This window comes from Lutra lutra, chromosome 7 (genome assembly GCF_902655055.1).
Source record: "Lutra lutra chromosome 7, mLutLut1.2, whole genome shotgun sequence".
Taxonomy (NCBI): Eukaryota; Metazoa; Chordata; class Mammalia; order Carnivora; family Mustelidae; genus Lutra; species Lutra lutra.
Window position 1 is genome coordinate 144665435 of NC_062284.1, and position 23585 is coordinate 144689019.

The 23585-nt window shown below is 45.4% G+C and overlaps 1 protein-coding gene across 1 annotated transcript in view; it reads left to right on the forward strand.

Annotated features, from left to right (window-relative positions):
* Positions 1–23203, forward strand: part of RCOR1 (REST corepressor 1) — a 120366-nt gene extending 97163 nt beyond the window's left edge. The window contains exons 5-12 of the mRNA XM_047735775.1: positions 1424–1585; positions 2744–2862; positions 5202–5280; positions 8542–8736; positions 14649–14726; positions 14961–15018; positions 15745–15974; positions 19590–23203. Coding sequence (XP_047591731.1) covers positions 1424–1585; positions 2744–2862; positions 5202–5280; positions 8542–8736; positions 14649–14726; positions 14961–15018; positions 15745–15974; positions 19590–19631 — 963 coding nt within the window. The 3' untranslated portion in view covers positions 19632–23203. The remainder of the gene's footprint in view (positions 1–1423; positions 1586–2743; positions 2863–5201; positions 5281–8541; positions 8737–14648; positions 14727–14960; positions 15019–15744; positions 15975–19589) is intronic.
* Positions 23204–23585: the final 382 nt, after the last annotated feature.

Consider the following 23585-nt stretch of genomic DNA (forward strand, 5'->3'; position numbering starts at 1 on the left):
CTGTCTTCAGTTCAGGTCATGATTCCCGGGTCCTGGGATGCAGCCCCACATCAGGCTCCCTGCTCAGTGGGGAGTCTGCTTCTCCCTCTCCCACTCCTCCTGCTTGTGTTCCCTCTCTTGCTGTCTCTCTCTCTCTCTCTCTCTCTCTCTCTCTGTCAAATAAATAAAATCTTAAAAAAGAAAAAATCAGACTCTTTCTTTTAGCCCTGGCCTTACTTTTAATTGTTCTACCCTGGTAGAATTTGTTGGAAAAGCCAATTACAATGAGATAGTTCCAGAAGCTTTCAAAGCAAAAGATGTATGCTTTCTCTTTTTCCACACCCTACTCATGAACTTCACGAAGTTGCTCAGAAGATCACCATTTTTTTTCTTTTTTTTTTTAGTATTTTATTTTTATGTAATCTCTATACCCAGTGGGGGACTCAAACTCACAACCCCCTAGATCAAGAGTTGCATGCTCCACTAACTGAGCCAGCCAGGCACCCTGAACATCACCAATTTTAAATTCTATTTAGAAAGTGTATAAATTACTGGGCGATTGGGGCATCTGGGTGGCCCAGTCGAAAGGGCCTGGGACTCTCAATCTCAGGGTTGTGAGTTTGACCCCCCACATTGGGTGTAGAGATTACTTAAAAATAAAATCTTAAAAATAAAATTGGTGATTGCTAAATACACACTTGTATGAATTTTAAGGATTCTGGTCTTCAAAATTTTAATTCTCACTTTGGAGTTACAGGAAGTTTTCTCAGGAAAAAGTTGCTGAATTGTCTCTCTTATTTCCAATTTGTCCCTCACCCATTTGAATATTTTCTCCCTTCTGAGCTAGCAAAACCAAACAAAAAAAAAACAACAACCCAAAACTATTTTTGAGTTTTTTCGGCAAAAGAATAAAGAATGATTACATTTCAAAAACTTTTTTAGAAGATTTATTTGTTTTAGAGAGAGAGCGGGGTGGGGGGCTGCAGAGGGAGAGAGACTATTAAGCAGACTCCATGCTGAGCACAGAGCCCGACAGGGAGCTTGATTTCATGGCCTTGAGATGGCAACCTGAGCCCAACCCAAGAGTCAGCTTAACCAGCCCAGGCACCCCCAGTTAAGTGCTTTTAGAAGTTACTTTGCCCTGTTGTCTGTGGAGGCCTCTTAAGGGTACAGATTCTGGAGCCACACTGCCGTAGTCACCTCCCACACCAGCCCGTTTGCGAGGACATAATTTCTCAGGGTCACCGTATTCCAATCTGAGAAGTGAGCACGGTGGAACGTGTCTCGCAGGAGTCCGCCCGCAGGAGGCGTGGGTCGCCGTCAGTCACCTCGCGGTACTGCCTGGTTGCCCAGCAGCATAGACTCTTCTTCTGCTAATCTCATTTCCATTTTAGTGTTTCACTCCTGTCTTTGGTCTAAAATTTCACTGATACTGTTTTTCTAGGCTCTTGGGATGCTCTTTTGGCATAAGCATAATATTGAAAAGTCATTGGCTGATTTGCCCAACTTTACCCCCTTCCCAGATGAATGGACTGTGGAAGATAAAGTCTTGTTTGAACAAGCCTTTAGTTTTCACGGAAAAACTTTTCATAGAATCCAACAAATGGTAAGTAAATGAGAGCACTGTATTTTCTCTTCTCCTCAGCCTCTCTTCACTGCAGCGTATCTGAAGGGAAGAGATAGCGTCCACAAGCATGAATGTTCTCATTTTTAATAAAACTCTTCAGATCGTTCGTACTTGCTGTGGGGTGGATAAGAGGCTTTACATTATAAGAGCGAAGCGTTTTCTAGCACTTCCCAGCTTGATAGCAGCTGTAACAGAAGGCCTCTGCCACCCCCCATCCCTGTCTCTCTTGTTGGGACTCCCCAGATGAGTCCGATAGAAAGCGTCTTTGATGGTTGTTTCATGAGGGGGAGCATCATGGAACCCTATCAGCCTGGGGAAGGTTTGCTTATCTCTTCTTTTTTTTTTTTTTTTTTTTTTTTTAAGATTTTATTTATTTATTTGACAGAGAGAGAGAGATCACAAGTAGGCAGAGAGGGAGACAGAGAGAGAGGAAGGGAAGCAGGCTCCCTGCCTAGCAGAGAGCCGGATGTGGGGCTCGATCCCAGGACCCCGGGATCATGACCTGAGCCGAAGGCAGAGGCTTTAAACCACTGAGCCACCCAGGTGCCCCTTGCTTATCTCTTCTATTGTAGAAGGCCATTTGGTGGAGTCCTACCAGGAAAGCTTACTTGTAGTTACATGAGTGCTAAAATGAATTTTTTAAAAAAATAATCCGAGTGTTAGGCTAGAAACTTTAGGTAAACATTTGGATTCATCTCAGACTGCTCTAGCAATCTTTTTCCTGGGCTGAGTGTCACTTCCAGTCACACTGCAGTAGTTTGGAATTTTTTTTTTTTTTAAGATTTTATTTATTTATTTGACAAGGAGACACAGTGAGAGAGGGAACACAAGCAGGGGGAGTGGGAGAGGGAGAATCAGGCTTCCCACCGAGCAGGGAGCCCGATGTAGGACTTGATCCCAGGACCCTGGGATCATGACCTGAGCCAAAGGCAGACACTTAACGGCTGATCCACCCAGGCGCCCCAGTAGTTTGGAATATATTGATAGGAGTTCTGTTTGAATCTCCTTCTCAGAGAAAAGGGCCCTGACAGTACATTTCTGGGTATGTGAGGCAACCCTTATTAACTGTACCTAATAAGCACACTTGATTTGGGAAGATTAGCTCTAAATCCAAACCAACTCAGTTTTTATGTTTAGCTTCCTGATAAATCTATAGCAAGTCTGGTGAAGTTTTACTACTCTTGGAAGAAGACGAGGACTAAAACCAGTGTGATGGACCGCCACGCTCGGAAACAGAAGAGGGAGCGGGAAGAGAGGTCAGTGCCTGTCCGGAGGTGATGTCTCCCCACGTGGGGATCTCTTGGGTCAGTAGAATTTCTAAGAGCTGGTAGACACACAAAGGAAAGGTCCAGTGGTGGGTTCCCCCAGGGCCTTCCTGCTAGAGGCACATGTACACAGATACTCTTGCTCTGATGCTCAGGAGCTGTGTTAACATATGTTCTTTTCTGCAGGTGTTTTTTCCTTACTGCTCTCTTTCTGCGTTCAGTAAGCTTCTATTCTGAAAGAGCAAACTTGCCCATATAGTCTTTCCTGCCCCTGAAGGTGTCTCCTTTTAATGAGAAGGAATCCATTATGTCCTAGGTTGAATTTCCTGTCTTATATGCAGGATTTGTGTGACGTGCTTTAATGTCTGAGTGTTAGGAGGTGACTGTGTAGAGTAGATCTCCTCCGTCCCTTTTTCACCACCTGTTTTGTGTATGGGGCAGAGAGAGAGAGATTTCATGATTTCCCCTTAATAAGGATCTGGTTTTAAGGATAGCTTAGTGAGCATGCTACATCTTACTCAACACTTGTGCGGACTTCTGAGTGGCACAGAGTAGTGGGAATGGCCCTGTGCTCACACACGGGGCAGGTCCCGAGTGTGAACCCCGCAGGCTCTCTGCATGTGTGCTCCTGGGCCACGCTGCCCCACTCGGGCCTTCCCCAGTCATCACTTCCTCGACCCTAAGATGAAGAAGCTTCAAGTCCAGAAGGCAGCACATACACATACTGGTTTTTGTGTTAGGTCAGTGGGACTGTAAGTGGCTTTTAAAAATTATGTCTTCCACATTTTCTGTAATGTTATTTTTAAAAACTCATCGTACAAATAAAGTGAAGGAAGCGAGACTGTATGATCTCCATGGCTCCATTGCAGGAGAGTGTTTTATGATTTTAAATAGAATAACATGTGGGAACAAATTAGAAGTTTGACTTTTGGAGAATTCGGATCCATGAGCTCAGCTTTAAAATGGGGGCAGTGGTGGGAACATCTGCAAAGCTCTCATGTCTGGCTTCAAGAGCCTGTGACATTGTTGACCTTGATCCGTCTGCCGCTTATACACTAGTTTGCCTGTTTTTGGATCATTGCTCTTGGTAATCAGAAGCGGCAAACACTACTGGATTTGTTTTTAGTGGTCCAATAACTTTTGATTAAACGTTTTTATATCCATTATATGTTTGGTCTCATTTACTTTTTATAAATTGAATCTCTTACTACAGATAGGTATGCTCAGCTGAAATCAGCTGAAATTAAAATAAAAAGTAAGTGGGATTTGTTGTCCTTGTGTGACATGGTAAGAGCATCGGCTGACACCTGCGTACTCCCTTCCCTGGTCATCAGCACCAAGGGTAGGGAGACCGGCTGTGCTCCCACCTGCTGTGAGGACGCAGACCAACAAGGGCACGCCACGTGGCGGTGGCACCAGAGAAACTGTTGGCAGTAATGGCAGGGTCTGGGAAAGAATTTTCCTCAGCCCCCGGCTCTTCTTCTTTGACACTCTCTCCTCAGGCAGGGTGGGTGGAGAGAAGGGTAGCAGAGCCACCCAGGATGGATTCTTGGGACAGTGGGGACATTGACATTGGAACAGCTGCCTGTTTGGCTGCCATTACTGCTGAGCTGGTCGAAACTGTGGGCAAACTGAGGCCAGCTACTTGACTCGTGTCAGCCTTATTTTCTTATTTTTTTAAAACAAAGGTCCTAACTACTACAGAGGTCTTTTAAAAAATTAATACATGGAAGGCTATAAAGAAGAGCATTTGAAGTACTGTGTCAAAATGAATGTTCTTTTTTAAATTAACCTAATCTGAAGTACCAACCTCTGCAGGCCACCAAGAAGCCTCTCCCACCCTCACACTGTGTTGAGTTATGAGCATCTGTCTACTCCTGGGACTTGAAATGCAGTTTTACTTGTCGGGGAGTTTGTTCCCAGTGCAGCAGGACTCAATTCTTGAGTAATCCCCCATTTACGGCTCATGATCATGTCCTAGCCCTCCACAAGCTAATTATGTGGCAATTACATAAACGTCTCAAATTTGACATTTTCAGTGGAGAGTTGAGAAGAAGCATTTTGCAAATGTAAAGCAACAGTGTTCTAGACCTGATTCGGAAGTTAGAGACCCATTTTAATAGTTTTTTTTTTAAATCATGTAGACCAAGGGAATTATGAAGTTGGATATTATTTTATTTGAATCAAAAAAAAATTTTTTTAATCTTAGCAGTCTGAAAACATACTAATTTTATATTAAATCTGTCATTAAATCAACTTATTGCTTATATTTGTATATTAAATAGAATTAGTACCAAATAATCTTTCAGTAACTTGTTCTTGTCTTCCAGTGAGGATGAACTGGAAGAAACAAATGGAAATAACCCGATTGACATTGAGATTGATCAAAACAAGGAAAGCAAAAAGGAGGTATTTTTTTTCCTTAGTATTGTTTAGGCAAATAAATTTTATTACTCATTCCATAAGTAAAACATTCCTCTTAACCTATTTAATATATTAAATGCTATGTACAAGGCATCATGATAAGACTTTTTAAACAATATTAACTTTGCTTTATACACCTTAGAATTTTGTTTTGTTTGCCAAGAAACAGGAATAAAAAGGAAATCCTAAAGGAAGTGAGAGCATTATCGAGTAAGGATTTTGCCCCCACTGGGCACCTGTCCGCACTGCCTTCTTCCCTCCGTCAGCAGCGGTGGGGTGGTATTGGTGAGGAGCTGGTGAGGGCTTGGTTCCTCCTCTCCACCCTTGGGGCCTCCTTCCTCATTGACGGCTAGCCCCAGGGGCCTGCACTGTGGTTCTGGGGAGGACAGCGGGGGGCTAGCGGGGACTTGGTGCACGTTTGCTTGTTACTCAGAACCAGCAGTGGTGATGTTGGTGGTGAGCCTCACACATGGTGAATTTTTAATCTTTCACATCTTAAAATCGTTGTGTCAAAGGATTCAAGATACCCATGAATTCCTACAATTGTAAATGACTCTTGTTTTGTATATTTATAACATAACATTTTTTTTTTAAGATTTTATTTATTTATTTGACAGAGAGAGATCACAAGTAGACAGAGAGGCAGGCAGAGAGAGAGAGAGGGAAGCAGGCACCCTGCTGAGCAGAGAGCCCGATGCGGGACTCGATCCCAGGACCCTGAGATCATGACCTGAGCCGAAGGCAGCGGCTTAATCCACTGAGCCACCCAGGCGCCCCATAACATAACATTTCTTTATTATAAACTGTCCACTGAGAACGATGGAGTATCTAGATGACCTTGGTAACCTTTCGAAATGTGTTGTGGTCTAAGGTTATTTTGCCCATTCATAACAGTTGACTAAAGCGTATGTGGGATGCCTGGGGGCCCTCCGTCAAACCCAAGGCTCCTTGCACAGATCGGGAACCCCGAACAACACAGCATTATCTGTGGCAGGCCCCTGGTGGGCTCTTGATACAGTCCCTGGAGGAAAGGGCCTCATTGTCCATTGGTGCCCATCAGCCCTTTGGTTCAGGCTGGAGTGTTGCATCTCAGTGTGCGATGTAACTTTCATATATTCATACAAGTGTTCTGAAATCTATAGTTTCAGTAAAACCTCATAGACTTCTCTGTCAGAAGATTCTGCAGTGTGAGAACAGCTGTTTTAGTCTATACTAGGAAAAAGAAAAGGGTCTGGACATACCTGAAATTAAAAATCACACCAGTAATAACGTGCTTTCCCTAAGCAAAGGAGGAGATCCAGCTAAACAGAAAAGGGAAAATGAAGATGATTCACACCCTTAATGATTATCACCCTTGACCACCGTTACATCTGGGTGTCTTCTTCCAGATGACTTCCTGTGAACTGAATATGTCTACTTCTATAATTCTGAATCTGTACTCACTTTTTATAAAACATAAAATGGGATCTTAATACATAATTTTTAATAACCTTCTACGTTTACACTTTCTTGAACATGTTTTTGTATCAAATATATTTGTATACGTAGTTGTTTGCTAGTTTATCATACACACGTAATTCAGCCAAGTAGTCTTTTTTTTTTTTTAAAGATTTTTTTAATTTATTATTTATTTGACAGACAGAGATCACAAGTAGGCAGAGAGGCAGGCAGAGAGAGAGGAAGGGAAGCAGGCTTGCTACCGAGCAGAGAGCCCGATGTGAGGCTCGATCCCAGGACCCTGGGATCATGACCCGAGCCAAAGGCAGAAGCTTTAACCCACTGAGCCACCCAGGCGCCCCTCAGCCAAGTAGTCTTAAGGGTTTTAATCAGCCCTCCTGCTTTTTGCTATTATAAACAATGCTGAAGTGATCTCATGATTAAATATTAGTACACTGATTTTTTTTCCGTTGGAACAAATTTCTGGAAGTTGAATTGTTGGGTTGGTGTCTTCTAGTTACATTTTTAAGGCTTCTTTTGGTGTGCTGCTACATACTGCCAAACTGAAAATGGGTTAATTCTTTATGGACAGTACTCAAGCCAGGGATTTGTATGAATACCCAAACAATAAGACCATTTTAACAGTTGGCTAAATTAGATTGTTCAGGAAGTCAGATTGTACCTGCAATTTTTAGGAAGCTTTGTTTTGATGCACTGTTCTGTATTAGGCTCTTCAATGGGACATTTTTAAATGAAAGAGGAAGGTCTTGATTTTACATTAATTTCTGTAATTCTTATTTATATAGCACAATTTCTGATTAAAAGAGAAAATGACTTATTTCTTAGATTCTGTGTGCACTAAAATGTTGTTAAAACAGGTACATGGTCCATCGGTGATCTTTATTGAACAGCATAGCTGTTACAGACATGCGTTATTGCCTATTAATGTTTTTATGTAGTTGCTTATGACCATTTGTTCAAGACCTCATTGGCACCATCATAATTTACAGAGTCTGCTTATCTCAGTGTTTCAAATATGAAGCAAAAAACCTTGTGTATTCTCAGCTTCACCAACAAATGTTAATATGCTAATAAGATAAAATTATGAACAATTACAGAAATTTCTTCTTAAAATTGTTATCAGGAAGGCAGTATCCTTTTCTTGCCAAGGTTTTATTACATTTCATTTCCAAAGGTTTCAGTTTTAGAGAAAGCACTTAAAAAAAATTAGCAGCAGTTGTGCATTGTGAAATGACAGCATATATTTTTGAGGCAAATTACACAGTTGCCCTGAAAGTTAAGTGTCATCCAAAAAAAGGTACATAAAAAAAAGTCATATAGTTTTGTATAGAAATTTATATTTTAATAAACTTCTATATAGATTTAAAGAATTTAAACGGGTTTTTATATATGTGCTAAATCTTTTTTTCTCTTTTCTTTCTGTGTTCCCAAATCCATCTCTTTTGCTAAGAACTGTTAGGATAAAATAGCTTCCCCTTCATATATACAGAGCACACAGATGAGAATGCAGATCTGTTCTCTTCCTGTATTACTACAGGGAACTGAGCATGCTTATTGCTGGAGGCGTAGAGTGACAGAAGGTTGTGTGTACAGGAGGCAGGGGCTTCTGCTTGATGTGTTAGCCAGTGTTTCTGTTAACTGCCTGTTGGGGTTTCTAGATGGTACTTGGGCTATGGCATGACATTTGTCTCCAATTGTTTAGAGCCATGTTAAGAAAATATGCTTATTATTGTTCCTTTGGCATTTTAATGTTTCAGAGTCTCATTTATCAAATCTATGTATATGCAGGTGCCCCCTACGGAGGCAGTTCCTCAGATCAAGAAAGAGAAACATAGTACACAAGCTAAAAATAGAGCAAAAAGGAAACCTCCCAAAGGAATGTTTCTGTCTCAAGAAGACGTGGAGGCTGTTTCTGCCAACGCCACGGCCGCCACCACGGTGCTCAGGCAGCTAGACATGGAGTTGGTCTCAATCAAGCGGCAGGTACCGCGGGTCTGGTGCTGGGCACAAGGGCTAACGGTGCTCCAGAGGCCTTTGTGTGTTTCACGCACGTAGCTGTGCTCTTCACAGGTCTCTAAAGGGCATTTTTGTTTCTAAGGAATTGGACAGAAGATCTTAGGTACTGATCCGTTGATGTTTCTTAAATTAACTTTGAAATTGAAGATTTTTATATGTGTGTGTGTATATGTGTGAGATTTTCACAGTGTGAGCCCAGCCACCCTCTTGATCGAGAGAAGAGCACTGCCTCCCGAGCCCCGTTCCTTTCCCCTGTAATCCCTGCCCTGCGGGGACTCGGCGTGTCCTCCAGCGCCTCACTAATGCCCCTCACTTGTTACCTGCTTTCTTTCAGTAGCTGACTACTGGTCGGACTTTTTAAACCACACATTATCTTTATCCATTTTTGGATTTTATATAAGCAAAATCATATGATGTGGTTTCTTTCATTTCCTGTGTTTATTCAGCACGTGAGGTCCATCCAGGTGGCCTAGAGCCGTAGACGATCTCTCTCATTACTGTGTAAATACCCCGTGACTTACCCTTTGTACTACTGGCCGATACTTTAGGCCATTAACAGATTGTACTGATGTGGTTTTATATGACTCTTGGTGTGTTTTGTATGCATCTTTGTTGGATACATACCTAAGTAGAATTGCTGAGTTATAGAGTATGAATATGACCAACATTTTATTTTATTTCATTTTCCCCTCCCCTCCCGTCTCCTCCTCTCCCCTTCCCTTCTTTCGAGGGCAGAGGGTTGTGCAGAGGGAGCGGGAAAGAGAATCTCAAGCAGGCTCCCAGCGCAGAGCCTGACACAGGGCTCGATCTTACCACTCTGAGATCATGACCTGAGCTGAAACCAAGAGTTGGCCCCTGTCCAGCATTTTTAAAAACAATCCCAGTTTTCCAAGGTGCTCATGTCAATGTATGTGAGTTTGCTTCCACTACACTAGGGCTTACTAAATGCAGCCCTATTGACATTTGGGGCTGGATAATAACTTGTCCTGAGGAGCTGTCCTGTGCCTTGTAGGATGTTCAGCAGCATCTCTGGCCTTTGCCCACTAGATGCCAGTAGCACCTTGCCCCCATCAGTTGTGCCAACAGGAATGTCCTTAGGCCTTGCCTAATTACCCCTCTCCCCCGGCCCCAGGTGTGGGGGCAGAATTACTTCCTCCTTCCCATTCTGAAGCTTGCTTGCCTTTTCACTCTCTTAATGGTTTATCTTTTGATGAAATTTTTAATTTTAATGTAGTCCAGTTTCTCATTCTTACCTTTTATGGTTAGTGCTCTTACGTTTTGTTCAGAATCTTTCCTAAGGTTATCAAGATACTCTCCCATGCTGTCTTCAGAGTGTTGTTCTGCCCTTCACATTGTGGTCTTTAGTCTGTCCGGAAATACTTTTCTGTGTGAGCTGTTACATGTAGGGCTGACATACGTGAGGTAACAGTACTGTTGATTGAAGGCTATCCTTTTCTTACCTCAGTGCATGAGGACCTTCGTTTTAGATCCCGTGTCCATATATGCATGATCTGCTTTAGGGTTTTCTGTTACTAACTCTGGTCTGTGTGTCTGTTCTTCACCGATCCTGTCCTGCCTTAATTATACCTCCCTTACAAAGCCGAGCATCGGGTCTAGATCGTAAGTTCTCCAAGATCGTCTATCCTGGCCCTTTGTGTTTCCATATAAAATTTAGATTCACGGGACGCCTGGGTGGCTCAGTTGGTTAAGCGGCTGCCTTCAGCTCAGGTCATGATCCCGGTGTCCCGGGATCGAGTCCCACATCAGGCTCCATGCTCAGCGGGGAGCCTTCTTCTCTCTCTGCCTCTGCCTGCGACTCTGTCTGCCTGTGCTCTCTCTCTCTCTCTCACAAATAAAAATAAATTTAAAAAAAATTTAGACTCACCTTCTCAGTTTCCAGAAGAACAATTCTTCTAGAATTTTTATTGGGATTGTATCGAAGGTATAGATCAAAATAGAGACTTAGCATTAATCTGGAGAACTAGTCCGGACTCACAAACATAACCTGCCCCCAACAGCGCAGATCTGGAAGTTCTCGGTGTTGGGCCGTTTCTGTGTCCAGGGCTTTGTCAGAGTTACCCTAGACGTTTGGTGCATTATGATACTCCTGTAAAGGATACTGTTTTTAAGATTAATCCTTTCGTAATTACTTGTGTCTCATATGAGGAATGGCTCATCATTTGAATCTGATTTTTACATGGTACGTTTAAACTGCAGATTGAACTGAGTAGCCTAATGTCCTTTCACTAGTGTTCTGCCCCTCCCCCATCCTTCTCTCTGAAATTGTGGTGGACTGATGGTTTACTTGTATTTTTTGCTGCTTTTGACTCGTTGATCTTGATAGTTCGTGGAAGGTTAAATAGGAAGCCCGCCATCATGTCACAGGTGCGAGGAGGGGTCTGTGGGCCGGGTCTGTCATCTTGTGTCTGATGGCAGCACAGAGCAGGACCCAGTGTTCCCTGTGCAGTCAGAGGATTGGCTTCCAGCCGTGGCTGCTGGCACAGCTGCACCCTAATCTTAGGAGAATCACTTAATCTTTCTGGGCCTCTTTTCAAATGAGGAGATTAATCCTTCCTGCCTGATCTTCCAGGCTATCTGAGGGCTGCTGCAGGAGAGAGCGTTTTAAGCTCTGTCGGCTGTGGAAGAGCTCTCTGACGGGGCTGTGAGCTCCCACATGCATTTTCATCTTCCTCTGCACGGGGGCTCGTCTCCCCTCTGCCAAGTGCGTCCCTAATGCCGTTCGGCGGCCGTACACGGAGGAAGGAAAATGAGACCCCCTCTTCCATGGAGGCGCGACTGACACTGCAGTCAGCTGTAACGGCCGTCGGTTCATGGCCAGGGTCAGGAGCGGGAGTTTTTGAGTGAAGGAAGCTGCTTCGGGTTCACTCGGAATAGAGGGGGTCACGTGTGCGGAGAGGAGACAGCTTGTCCAGCCCCCACAGCCTGTCGGGGCTGTTGCCAGACGCGCGTGCTCACCCGCAGGGGCGGCCGGCCCACACTGGACGTTCTCTGGATGCCTCCATGGGTGGTGGGCATCAGGGAAGGGCTCGTGTGGACGTAGCAGAAAAACTAACCAACAGCAGCTCAAACAGTTCACAATTTATGTTTATCAAATAGCAAAAAGTCCAAGCACTGGTGGTTCCTGGCATAGCCTGCCTGTTTACTGGTGGTGTTGAGGACCCAGATTCTTCCACATTTTCTCCTCTGCCGCTCTCAGTGTCCTGGCTTCTCGCCCTGCTGTCCTGTCACACGGGAGCTCCAGAAGCCATTTCGCAGGCCCCACATCTGCGTTCAGGCAGAGAGGAGGGGCCGGAGGCGGAGCCAACCCGGCTGTCCTTTGAGCAGGAAGAGCTTTTACCTTCCCAGGAGCTCCTGTCCTTTCTGCATGCCAGAGCTTTGCAGAACGGCTCCTCCTAGCTCCGGGGAAGACCACCAGCCTCTGCGGAAGATGCCTGTGAGAAGGGGGCTGGGAAACACGCGTGTGCTAGATGAGCCAGCGGCCGGTGCCTGCCACCTTAGGTCTTCCTGAGTGGAGAGTGAGGCAGTGACACAATAAAGTAGACCAGTCGCGTTTAGCAGGGAGGTCTAGTGAGACGCCAGGCCAAGTCCACTGCTTTTTTGTCTTTTCTTTAAATGCTGCGGACTTTCCTGTCCCATTTGTCATGCAGCTTGTGACCGCTCTCATGTTCTTTCCTGTTGCTATGACGTCGGCCGCTAAACCCTGTTCTTACTCTGGTGGTAAACCCTGAGTGTTTATAACAAGGAAAACACATTAGGAAGAGAGATGAAGGTTAATGAGAATTTAGAGCTAACTTTTAGTTCAGAATTTGTGGATGTGTTGCCATGTAGTCACTTACGTAATCTCTGTGCTGCTTTATTGATTTTGAAGAGAAAATGCAGTGGTAAATAGGTTGGTCTCCTTAGGAAAGGTATGTTACTTAATCACAACGCAGTATATCCCAAGGTTCATACGTATGTGAACAACAAGCCGGAGCGAATAGAAGAATGTATTTAACCGGACTGCTCGGTGGCATGGAGTATTCTAGATTGCTGACTTTTGAAAGTTCACTAATTCCCTGTCACAGGTTTCTAGGTCTAGCGTTTAGCCCAAGGAGAGTCCAGTGAACATAATCTTGAATGTCTTGTAACATTTTTTGGCTGGTTGGTGCCTGAGAGCTCTGACCCGGAGTCCAAGATCCTGCTGTCTGAGCAGGTAGCCAGTAGACACACGTGGTCATTTAAATTCAGGTTTGGATTAAAGCAGAAGACATGAAAAATTCGATTCGTTAGTTGCATAAGCTACATTTCAGGTGCTTAGTGGTGGCATGGGGCTGGAGGCTCCTGTGGCTGGTGGCTCCCGTGTCAAGTAGCCGCCACGGCAGAATAATGCTGCATCAGAGAGCTCTCTGTGAGCTGATGCTGCCCTGAGAGCTCGGTGTCACTGCCCCAGCAGCCTGCTGGGGATCAGTTTCTGGTACTAGTTTATTTTATTTGACTTGGACCTTTTTAAAAGTGAACTAAAGCAAATTTCAGTAATCAGGGTCCTCAGTTTTGGTTTTAGTGTTTATATTTCCTATATTTGCCTTTTCAGTTGTTTCTATGTTCTGATTTGACATTAATACAAAAAGGTTTGGCGTGGGCTGTTTCTGTTAGGCTTGGAGGCCCTTGCGAGTGGCAGACAGGCTCACTTTCTGGTCCCTGACAGCGCTGATCTTACTTACTGGGTCACTGGCCCCCTGTATATCTCTACTCCCTTTTAAACCTTTTAGAAGAAGTAAAATATAGAAAAGGAAGTGCTAAACTAGAATTCTGTAAAGCATAAGTACTTGAAAATGAAATTTTCGTCTAAGTATAAAAAGCTATGTAGAGGAGAGAATTATTAAAGTGTCCCTGAGACCATGTCCTTCACCACCATCTCCTCTAGACTCCCATCCTCTGCACTACCTCTCAAAGTCCTGCTTTTCTTTGTCTTAATAAGGTTTCTGCTTTCGAGGATACCCTCTGCTCTTGAGTGTCTTTGAGGTTTTATTTGGGAAAATGAATTTGTTTTTCTCCTTGCTTGCTTCTTTTTTTTTGCCACTGGGTTATTCAGAAAGGAAAAACTCTAGGGTCAGAGTCCTCCTGGTGCTCGGCCCAGAAATGCCTCTGCATGTAGGGCTGAGCAGGAAGGGCCCATTCCCAGGACCCTGCTCATTCAGGAGTCCATGCGGAAGTCAGGAGGCGCTATGGGTTGATTCCGTGGTTGGTGTTGTTTGTGTCTTTCCTTTGATGAGGTAGGGGCTATGAAAGATTAGGTGCATCGCATCCAGACAATAATGTGGAAAAGATAGTTTGTGAGAAAGTGAGGACTGCTGTTTGCTTGTGGGAAACTGACAGATTGCTTTCTTTTTTCTTCTCATTAAAGAAGGCTACAGCGTGGGCTTTTGCCTTGTGTGGTGCCTGGACAGACAGTGCTCGGGGCTCTGCGAGGCTGCCCTTTCAGTCCTGCTCTTCTCTTTGGGCTTGACTCTGCGGGCTCCGCTACTTGAGCTCAATTCTGTGTGGCAGGAAGCCCAGGCATTGCCTGTCTTTTGTGTCAGACTCCAGAAACGCTACTCAGGGGATGAACTGTTAGGAAATGATGGGTCAGCACTGTGCACGCAGGAGCCCTTTCACCGCCATGCCCTCCTTCTTGTCCCTTGTCTGCTGCTCTGAGCAAGTCAAAGCATCTAGTTAGATGCTCTGAAGGGGTACTCTAGGGACCCTTGGCTACCATACAGATTAAGTACTTCTTTACTCTTGTTTTTTTTTCTTTTACTTTTTTTTAGTTCCGTTTTCATTTCATATCTTGATAAAAGTTTTTCATTTTTAAAATTAAAATATTTTCTTCTTTCTCTTAGATTCAGAATATTAAACAGACAAACAGCGCTCTCAAAGAAAAACTTGACGGTGGAATAGAACCGTATCGGCTTCCAGAGGTAGGGTTCTGTTGACGCCCTCATAGAATTCGTAACCAAGTTTTCTGGGCTTAAGAATTGAACGCCTATGTAATACATCTCCAGTATGCCTTCCATAGAAAGGTATAGACACAATTTTGAGAACTTAGTTGATGTTGAAATTCTCATAGGAGAAAAAATAAGATTGATTAGTTCTCGTAAGGATGGACGCACCTATAAATGCATTTTGCTCACATGACTCCTTTGAACGTGCAGGCCGTGCAGAAGTGCAATGCTCGGTGGACCACAGAAGAGCAGCTCCTCGCGGTACAAGGTAGGGGGAGTCCTTCTTGTGGGCTTGGGGCTGTGGCCGTCTTTAAGAAAAGTCATTCCTCACCCCACTCCCATCCCACCACTTGTGGAGTAGCATGTTGGGTTCTGAATGGTCAGAAAGTACAAAACCCCAAAGCAGCAGATTGTCAGAATTCTACCGTTGGAGGTGTTCTTGTCCTGGGGAGCCTGAAAAGAAGAATGCAAAGTGCCCATAGCCACAGGACGGGGGCTGGCTGACTTCAGGTATCTTGGGAGAGGTGATAGAAAGTGCAGATTTCTGGATGACAGGGTCCTGCTGGACTTCTTGGATCAGTCAGCTACGAAATGGATCTACATCGCTGCTTTTTCCTCACCGGTGTAATGCATTAAGATAGTGCCTGCCGATGGGATCTCGAGGGAGACAAACCATAAGAGACTCTTAATCTCGGGAAACAAACTGAGGGTTGCTGGGGAGGAAGGGGTGGGAGGGGCGGCGGGGTGATGGACACTGGGGAGGGTATGTGCTATGGTGAGCACTGTGAAATGTGTAGGACTAATGATTCACAGACCTGTACCCCTGGGGCAAATAATACACTAAATGTTAATAATAATTTAAAAAGATAGTGTCTACTATTAGAAGCCCCCTGTGTTTTCTTATCTAGATAAAGGAAGGGGCAAGTCTCCGTTGTGTGGGTTTTTCAGTTGTTTTTCCCCTGTATTGAAAAGCAATGCTCTCTTACATCCTTAGCCATCAGGAAGTACGGCCGGGATTTTCAGGCAATCTCAGATGTGATTGGGAACAAATCAGTGGTACAAGTGAAAAACTTTTTTGTAAATTATCGACGCCGCTTCAACATAGATGAAGTTTTACAAGAATGGGAGGCAGAGCATGGTAAAGAAGAGACCAACGGGCCCAGTAGCCAGAAACCTATCAAGTCCCCGGATAATTCTATCAAGATGCCTGAAGAGGAAGACGAGGTAAATCTGAAACAGTAGGATCGCTGCCAGCTTCATGCTGGAGATGCGGTTTCTTTTTTGATGGCCTTTCTCAGCTCTGGAAATATTTTTAGCTCTCAGCTCTGTCAGTGACTTGACTTTTACCTATAAATGCCATAGTAGTTGGCACCAGTCAGTTTTGGGTCACTAGGTATATTATTCATATTTTAATTCCTGTACAAATTCTTCGTTCCTTCCTGGTTCCTCCAGCCACAGAACATTCCACATTACCGACTTCTCTTAGATGGCGTAAGAACTCAGCCATAAAGCAGTAAATTGGAAGTGCCTTGAGAAGTGTTAGTCAAACTCAGTCCTGTGAAATGGGTTGTCCCCCAGTGGGAGGTTAATGAACTTGCTGGTGACTCGGCACGGCCCGTGACTCGGCCCAGCTAGCCAGCCAGGAGCTCCGAGGTCTGTCCGTTGTCCCAGACCATCCAGCCTTTGTTGGATGTTTGGGTCCAGTGGGTTTAATGCTGATGGGGACAATTCCAGGTTGTGTGGTTGGCTGGCCCTTCCGGGCTGGTGGCTGACATTCTGGCAGTCTTCCTGGATAGCTGCACTGATGTCATCCGCCGACTCCGCCCAGCTTGGGCCGCCGGATTACTGAGGCTGTGCAGCCCCATCTGCTGTCACCCCGCTTCCTGGGAAGCGGGTGCTGGTCATTTCTCCAGCTTATCTGGCGAGCCCTGCTACATATCTTTACCCCCACTCCCCCAGAGGAGCAAAGTGGGGCTGGGCAGAGAGGAGAGTTCGCTTCCAGCCACTTGACACTTGAGTTTGTTCACTGACCTGGATTAAGGGTGAATTGAGCTTTACAGGAAAAGTCACTTTCTCATCAAAGCCTCTCTCAGACCATGCAGGAATTATTTGAAATGATATAGTCTGTATTGCCTGTGCTCCCCCTTTGCTCTAAGAGCCTGGTTATAAAGCAGCAGAGTCCCCTCCACCCTGACCTGAGCACACAGAGTGCCTCACCAGGGACACCCCCACCCAACACGCCGTAGATGGCGCTCCCCGTGCCTCTGCACCGACGCAAATGGCCACAGGCACATTCTGTCTGTAGGTCTGTCAAAAGGGCATCAAAACATCCCCACTCTGTTAGACTCTTTAAAGCTTTCTACCAGAAAACCTTTGTAGTAAGTGTACAGAATTATTGTTGATAACAGTGTGAGTGTTCCCCCAAACCATGCACATGCATGGCTCAGCCTGAGACCCTGGGAGGGAGCAGCATGTGAGCAGGGAGAAGGGGTTTGCAGCTTTTAGCAGTAATTATTGTCCCAGTGCTAGTTGCCACTTTAGCAGCAAATTAACTTCCTCACATCCTGGACTCAAGAAGCATTGAAAGATGAGAATTACCAGGGAAGGAACATTAGAATTTGCGAGAATGTGTTTTTCAGCTTTAGTCCCAGGAAGAGGAAATAATAGGAAGCTTTGGCTCTCTTCCTTCTTAAAATTTAATCAGAGTGGGTGTTGGCAGCGTTAGCCTAGAAAATGTGGTTGTGAATTTGGGACCAAGGGCTGTCACCAATGGGATGGGATGTGAGTTCTTTCCCATATACTTTCCTCCCTTTGCTTAAGCCTGGTTCACTCACTGACAGTTAACATTTCTTTCTTTGTGGTCCAGAAGGGCCATTCTTCATAGTCCACTCACCATGTTGATTGCACATCAAAATACCCGCATAATTCTCTTCCCAGACTCTGGGAGTGTTGGATCACCCGTGACCACATTTCCCACCAAGCAGCATGTCTTCATTTCTCTCTAGTGGTTGATTTTCCATGTATCGGTTTGCCCAACCTTCTCTTCAAAACCAGCACTTCTCCTTTACGTATGATCTTCATGTTATCTATAAACATCTTCACCTCTTCAGTCATTTAAATCCCCACCGTCACACACATCGTTTCCTTTTATTTGGTCCCTCCCTCCCTCCCTCCCTTCCTTTCTAAAAAACATTTATTTGAGAGAGAGCGAGAGCAAGAGTGATCACAGTGGGAGAGGGAGTGGACTCCCCGCTGAGCAAGGAGCCCAGTGCGGGACTGGATCCCAGGACCCCACGATCATGACCTGAGCCAAAGGCAGATGCTTAACCCACCGAGCCAGCCAGGTGCTACAGTCCCTTTCTTCTTGTGCTCCTTGTTGTATCAGCCTTCCCGCTTGACCACCCTGCCTTTCTCTTCTTCGTATGGCAGTTTGCAAAAGGAAATCCGTCTGTAAGGACCAGCTACTTCTCTGTGTCCATGAGGGGCCTGAGGGAACTCATTAGAATGCTGGTTAATGGTCTGTCTAGTCAGTGCCCAGAACTGGGTGCCCCTGTAATTGCTCATTCTTGTGTAGCCTGTGCAATCTAGCAACTAAGAGGTCTGCTGCTGTCCTGCCCGCTCCTTCTGCCCTCAGATTTTGTGTGTTAAATGTAGCACAGACAGGGAGGAGGACATCAGAATTGCCAGAAGTTCCAGTAACATAATGGCCTGTTAGCTGTAGGCTTTTTTTTCCCTCAGGGCTGAGAAGGGAAGGCAGCCTCTGGGTTCTGAGCTTTTGAGGTTTAGAATTCTCTGAAGTGGACAGAGACACAGTACAGAGCAGGGTGTGTGATGTGGCCAGAGTGGGTGATGGGGATGCTGGGCAGGACTGGCTTGGAGCTAGTCTCCCTTCAGGTTGCAGAATGACGTGAGTATGTTCCTCGTGAGGAGAAATCTGCTGTTGTAACAGCTGTTCTCATAAATTGTGATGTTGCCCGAAGAAAATGCTATTTTCAGATTCGGGGTTCATAGCCCAGTGGTTTCTCTAGGAATAAGAGAGACATCATGAGGGTAGCAATGAGCACGAAGACGACTTACAACCTTCTGGTTTGGGTCTGGGAGTCCGTTTTAGTTAAGAAATGCTTTTGAGGGGCGCCTGGGTGGCTCAGTGGGTTAAAGCCTCTGCCTTCGGCTCAGGTCATGATCTCAGGGTCCTGGGTTCGAGCCCCGAATTGGGCTCTCTGCTCAGTGGGGAGCCTGCTTCCCCCTTCCCTCTCTCTCTGCCTGCCTCTCTGCCTACTTGTGATCTCTCTCTGTCAAATAAATAAATAAAATCTCAAAAAAAAAAAAAAAAAAGTAAAGAAAAGAAATGCTTTTGAGCCTTTTCAAGAAGATCCTGTGATCTTAGCTCTCGTGTGTGCCCGCATGTCCCAGCACAGGCCAGGGCTGTTGGCTGAGTGGGTTAGGCCTCCCTCCAGCCAGTGCTGACACACCCGAGAGCTGCCATGGCCGTGCGCGGTGCTGACGTGCCCTCTCCAGCGACTTTATCTGATCCTGTGAAGTAGACGTCAGGATCGTGTCTGTTCGGCAGATGAAGCAACAGAAATTGGGAAAGAAATAACTCGTCCAAGGATCCACATCTAGAAAGTGGCAGAGCCAGGATTGGAGCCTGAGATATCTGGCCGTGCAGGCCGCCCTCGTACCCTGCCTGCCATGCCCAGGCCCTGCCCTTTGGGACACACGTGTGTGCGGGGTAGGCGGGCGGCCCTCAGCCTCTCGTCCTGGCTCACCACGCCGGAGGTAGCGGTTCGTGGTGTGGACCTGCTCTTTGATTCTTTTTTCTCCCCCTTCTCTCCTCAGGCTGCTTCTGTTCTTGACGTCAGATACGCATCTGCTTCATGAGAAACTCTGGTAGCTTTGAGCACTTGGTATGGACGACTGCGCTACCCAGGATATCAGGTATTCCAAGACATCACCTAGCCATCGGCATCACATCTCTGTGGACAAGCAGCTATTACCAAAAAAGGCGTACACTTCAGTCCTGTGCTCCATCTGCCTTAATCCTGTGCTCGCTCCTCCCTGTTGGCGCCACTTCCCGGAGAGCCCCTTGCATCTCCCACACTCTGCCTAAGTGCTGGGGAGTCTTGTGGCCTGCACGCCTCCTCTGGGGACCCCTCCCCAGGCGAAGCTCCTGAGCCCCACCGATGGCAGCTCTGCCCAATCAGCAGCAGCGTCAAACAGGTAGTCGACTTGGAAGGCACGACTCTGTTCCTGCATGGCCTGCCACTTCTCCTTTGTGCATAATGTAATTTTCAGAGTGACTGTGACCCTGTTGGCCTTTTAGAAAGTTTCTCCTGTTTTCTGAGGCAACCACCTAAGTGATATCATGCTTCTTTGGAAATCACAGTATACTGGCAGACTGCGTTATAACCTCCGTTGTGCCAAACATCCTCAGACAGCTCACCTTTCCCCCAGACGTTGGGTGTAATTATGGTTTGTAAATTTAGCTGGCTTGAATCTCACCCTTCTCCCTTCCTAAGTGATAGAAAAGCTCATTCACAGCAACTGTCCTCGGACACTAGCTTAAAGGGAACGTGGACCTCAACACTTTCTGCCTTCAGCTTTCCGCATTGTGATCGCAGGACGGGAGCCACCCTGTCTTTTCCGGGTCCCCCCACCCCACCATCCAGCTCCAAGAGCTGCGGTCCACACCACTGTACCTGGTGCTTGTGCATTGGAATTGGTGCCTTCTCCTTTTGGCAACCATGTTATCAACCCTTTTTCTGTTTTAGTGTCTTATTTCTTCTTTAAAGTTTATTGCTTGCCAAAGATAACATCACCGAGATTAGGAGACAGGGGAGAAATTGCTGCACATTCTGACAGTGCAGATTTTAAATGTCAGGTTAGCTCACTAAAGGGTACTAGAATGGCTGGGGAGGGTTTTAGAAAAGCTACACATTGTTTGTTGCCCGCTCTGTTGGTACGCCTGGCCTTCTACACATCATCCATAGAGCTTTCTTTGTCCTTCATATACCGATGTGATGATAAAAACACCGTCCTTTCTCTTTGAATATGACAGTACAGGACAGAGAAGTGACCAGTTTATTGGCTCTAGTAAGACCAAGACGAAAAGAAACAATGTACAAAGTGGTCTGTAATGCCTTTTGGTTGGACTGGGAACAAGTAAATGTTTCTAATAAATGTTTTGAGATTTCCAGAATCACTTATTCTCGTACCAGACTGTGGACCCACTGTGGGGCTGAGGGATAGACTGTCAGACCGCGTTCTCATGTAACCTGTGTCCCGCCCACGGTCAGTCCAGCCTGCACTAAATATGTTGAAGGAGTTTTTGTTGCTGTTGTTTTGCATCATTTAAATATTTTTCCTGCTTTCAATACCAAAAAGAAAAAAAAATGCAGATGCTTTAAGGCACAAACAGAATTCTTAAGAATTTAAAATATGCAATTAAAATTTGATGTGTTTTGACTCCCAAGCACCTTGCTCCCCCTCCCCCTTTTTTTTAAAGTCCGCTGCTTGTCTCTTTAGGAAGAGGGTCAGCTAGAAACCTAGACTGTTTGGAATTGTCTGTTTTTAGATATCTGGAGAAAGGTCATTCACAAGGGGAGTAAGATGGGACTTTCCCGACTTTCGTCATCTTGTGCCCTCACGGGGTGTTTGTGGGTCAGGTAGGAGCGTGTGAAGAACAGCATCCGAAGAGGCAGAGGGCGGCCACAGCTCGCTGCCCCCACCTGGACGGGGGAGCATCATAACACTAGTTGTGCGGTAGGGTTTGTCTGGGCTCGTACCCTAAGCCTGCTGCGTCATTGGAAAAGGGCAGGTGAGCCATGGAGAGGAGGTAGCACAAGGTTTGCACATTGCTTAAAGGGGACACTAGGCAAGAAGGAGGCTGTAGGTTCTCTTCGCTTCTTCTCAAGGCCTCCTTCCTCTTTACGGAAGCAGCAGGTAGTTTGCTGCTGTGGGTCTCGTTCTGCCGGTAAATCTGTTCTCTCCGCGTGCCTGGGCTAGTTTCCTTCTGGCAATGCGTGAAAGGCCCATGTTCTTAGGGAGTGGGGGGGGCAGCGCGCCAGCACCGCCTCCCGCACCACCCGCTCACGGGCTAGCGCGGCGCCCAGGAGTCCCCGTGCCAGTGCGCTTGGCCGCCCCCAGCGCCGGTTCTGGCTTTCTGTCCACAGGAAGCGGCCGTTGCTGTTGCCGTTTGCCAGAAGGAAGAGAGATGGTTCTCTTTGCCTGACTCCTTCCTTGTAGTTTCAAGCATAACGTAGCACTGTGTTTTAAACTGTTCCATTACGCTGTCTTTGCAACGATGTTGTAAATGCAAGAAGTCACTTCGCTTGAAAAGCCGAGTGATGGATCTTATTTATGTGAAGCCCCTTTCTTAACATATCAAGATTTCGGTGCATCAGCAGGTCGTGTTTGGATGTGGAAGGGTCCACAGTGACAACTGCTTCGGATGCAATGTTCACTTAAGCTTTGTCTTCTTAAAAATTGATCAATGTGAATGTCATAATTATATATATATTTTTGTGGAAAATTTCTCCTAAGTATAAGTTATTGTGCAAAATATAGTACCATTGAAGCAAATGATAGTTTAATTTTTAGTTTAGAAATCCTAAAAGATATAAATTGTATTGCATATGCATTAAAAGTTTTTTTTATTTAATTTTATGTAGGTGTGTAAAGTGTTAGGTAAAAATTGTTTTCACTTATCCATTTAAACACCTTGTTACTTGAATATTGTGTTGACTGGTCTGAAACAGCGATCGATCCTGTAACATGGCTCTTTTAACCGGGGTGGCCGTGCCTCAGTTGTGCGGATCTTGCCGGGGCGCACAGTCCGGCGCCACTGTCCGCAGGCACCCGCGGTTAGTGTAACACACCTGCTGCGTGCTCTTGGTGTGTTCGTGCCCACCAGGACACCAGTTCCTCAGAGTGGTTTTTGATCGTTTCAACCTATAAAGACCCTTTGATGGCCACCAACCTCTCTAATCAAAAAATGAAAATGAGAAAATTGTAGAGTTTTCCAAGCTTACGGTGGTGGACTAATTAAGCAGTTGTTTTCTGTGTGTAAAAGTTCCCGCAGATACCACACACCACTCTAAGTGTGCTCATTGTCACTTTAAATTTCAGCTATGCCCTATTTTTGTTTTTCTGAATATCAGATGTACTATTGGTATAACTGCATACCAAAAATAAGCCAAACAGTGCATTACACTAACTGGATCCCTGCTTAACGGAGCAAAGGAAAGACGGAGCCAGCTCAAACGAGAGCCTCGTTTCCTCTCTCGTCCGGCCTGTGTCTAAGCCCAGTGACCCAGGATCCAAGCTTTCAGTATCAAGTGAAACTTGGCTTCACGTTGACTCCAGGTAGTTCGCTAATCTGAACTTAGTGATCTTGTGCAATGCTCACAAACCAGTCCTCTCCCCGCCCCTCCCCAGGCCCTTGCAGCTTTCCCTCCTTACCCAGAAGCACAATTGCAGCAATGTTACAATTCAGAAGACGGAAGGTCAGTAGAGTCTATGCATGTCGTGTGATAATGAGTGTTTACAGTCACCTTCTCCGAAAACTAAAATTTATACTGGAGTGGATAGTATTCCATTACGTAGACCTATCAACTTTGCTAAGTGCTTTTTAGATTGCTTAAAAATTTTTCAAGATTTTAAAAGATGTATAAGGTTAAGTTTGCAAATATAATGGAAATGCTGTATATCTTTTGAAGTGATAAAATCCACGTTGGAATTTTAAAGAAAATATGTTGTAATAATGCTGTTGTAAGTACTATTTTAATGTCTCTTTCTGCCTGTTTTCTATATCAGCACACTCGTGGTGAATGTTCA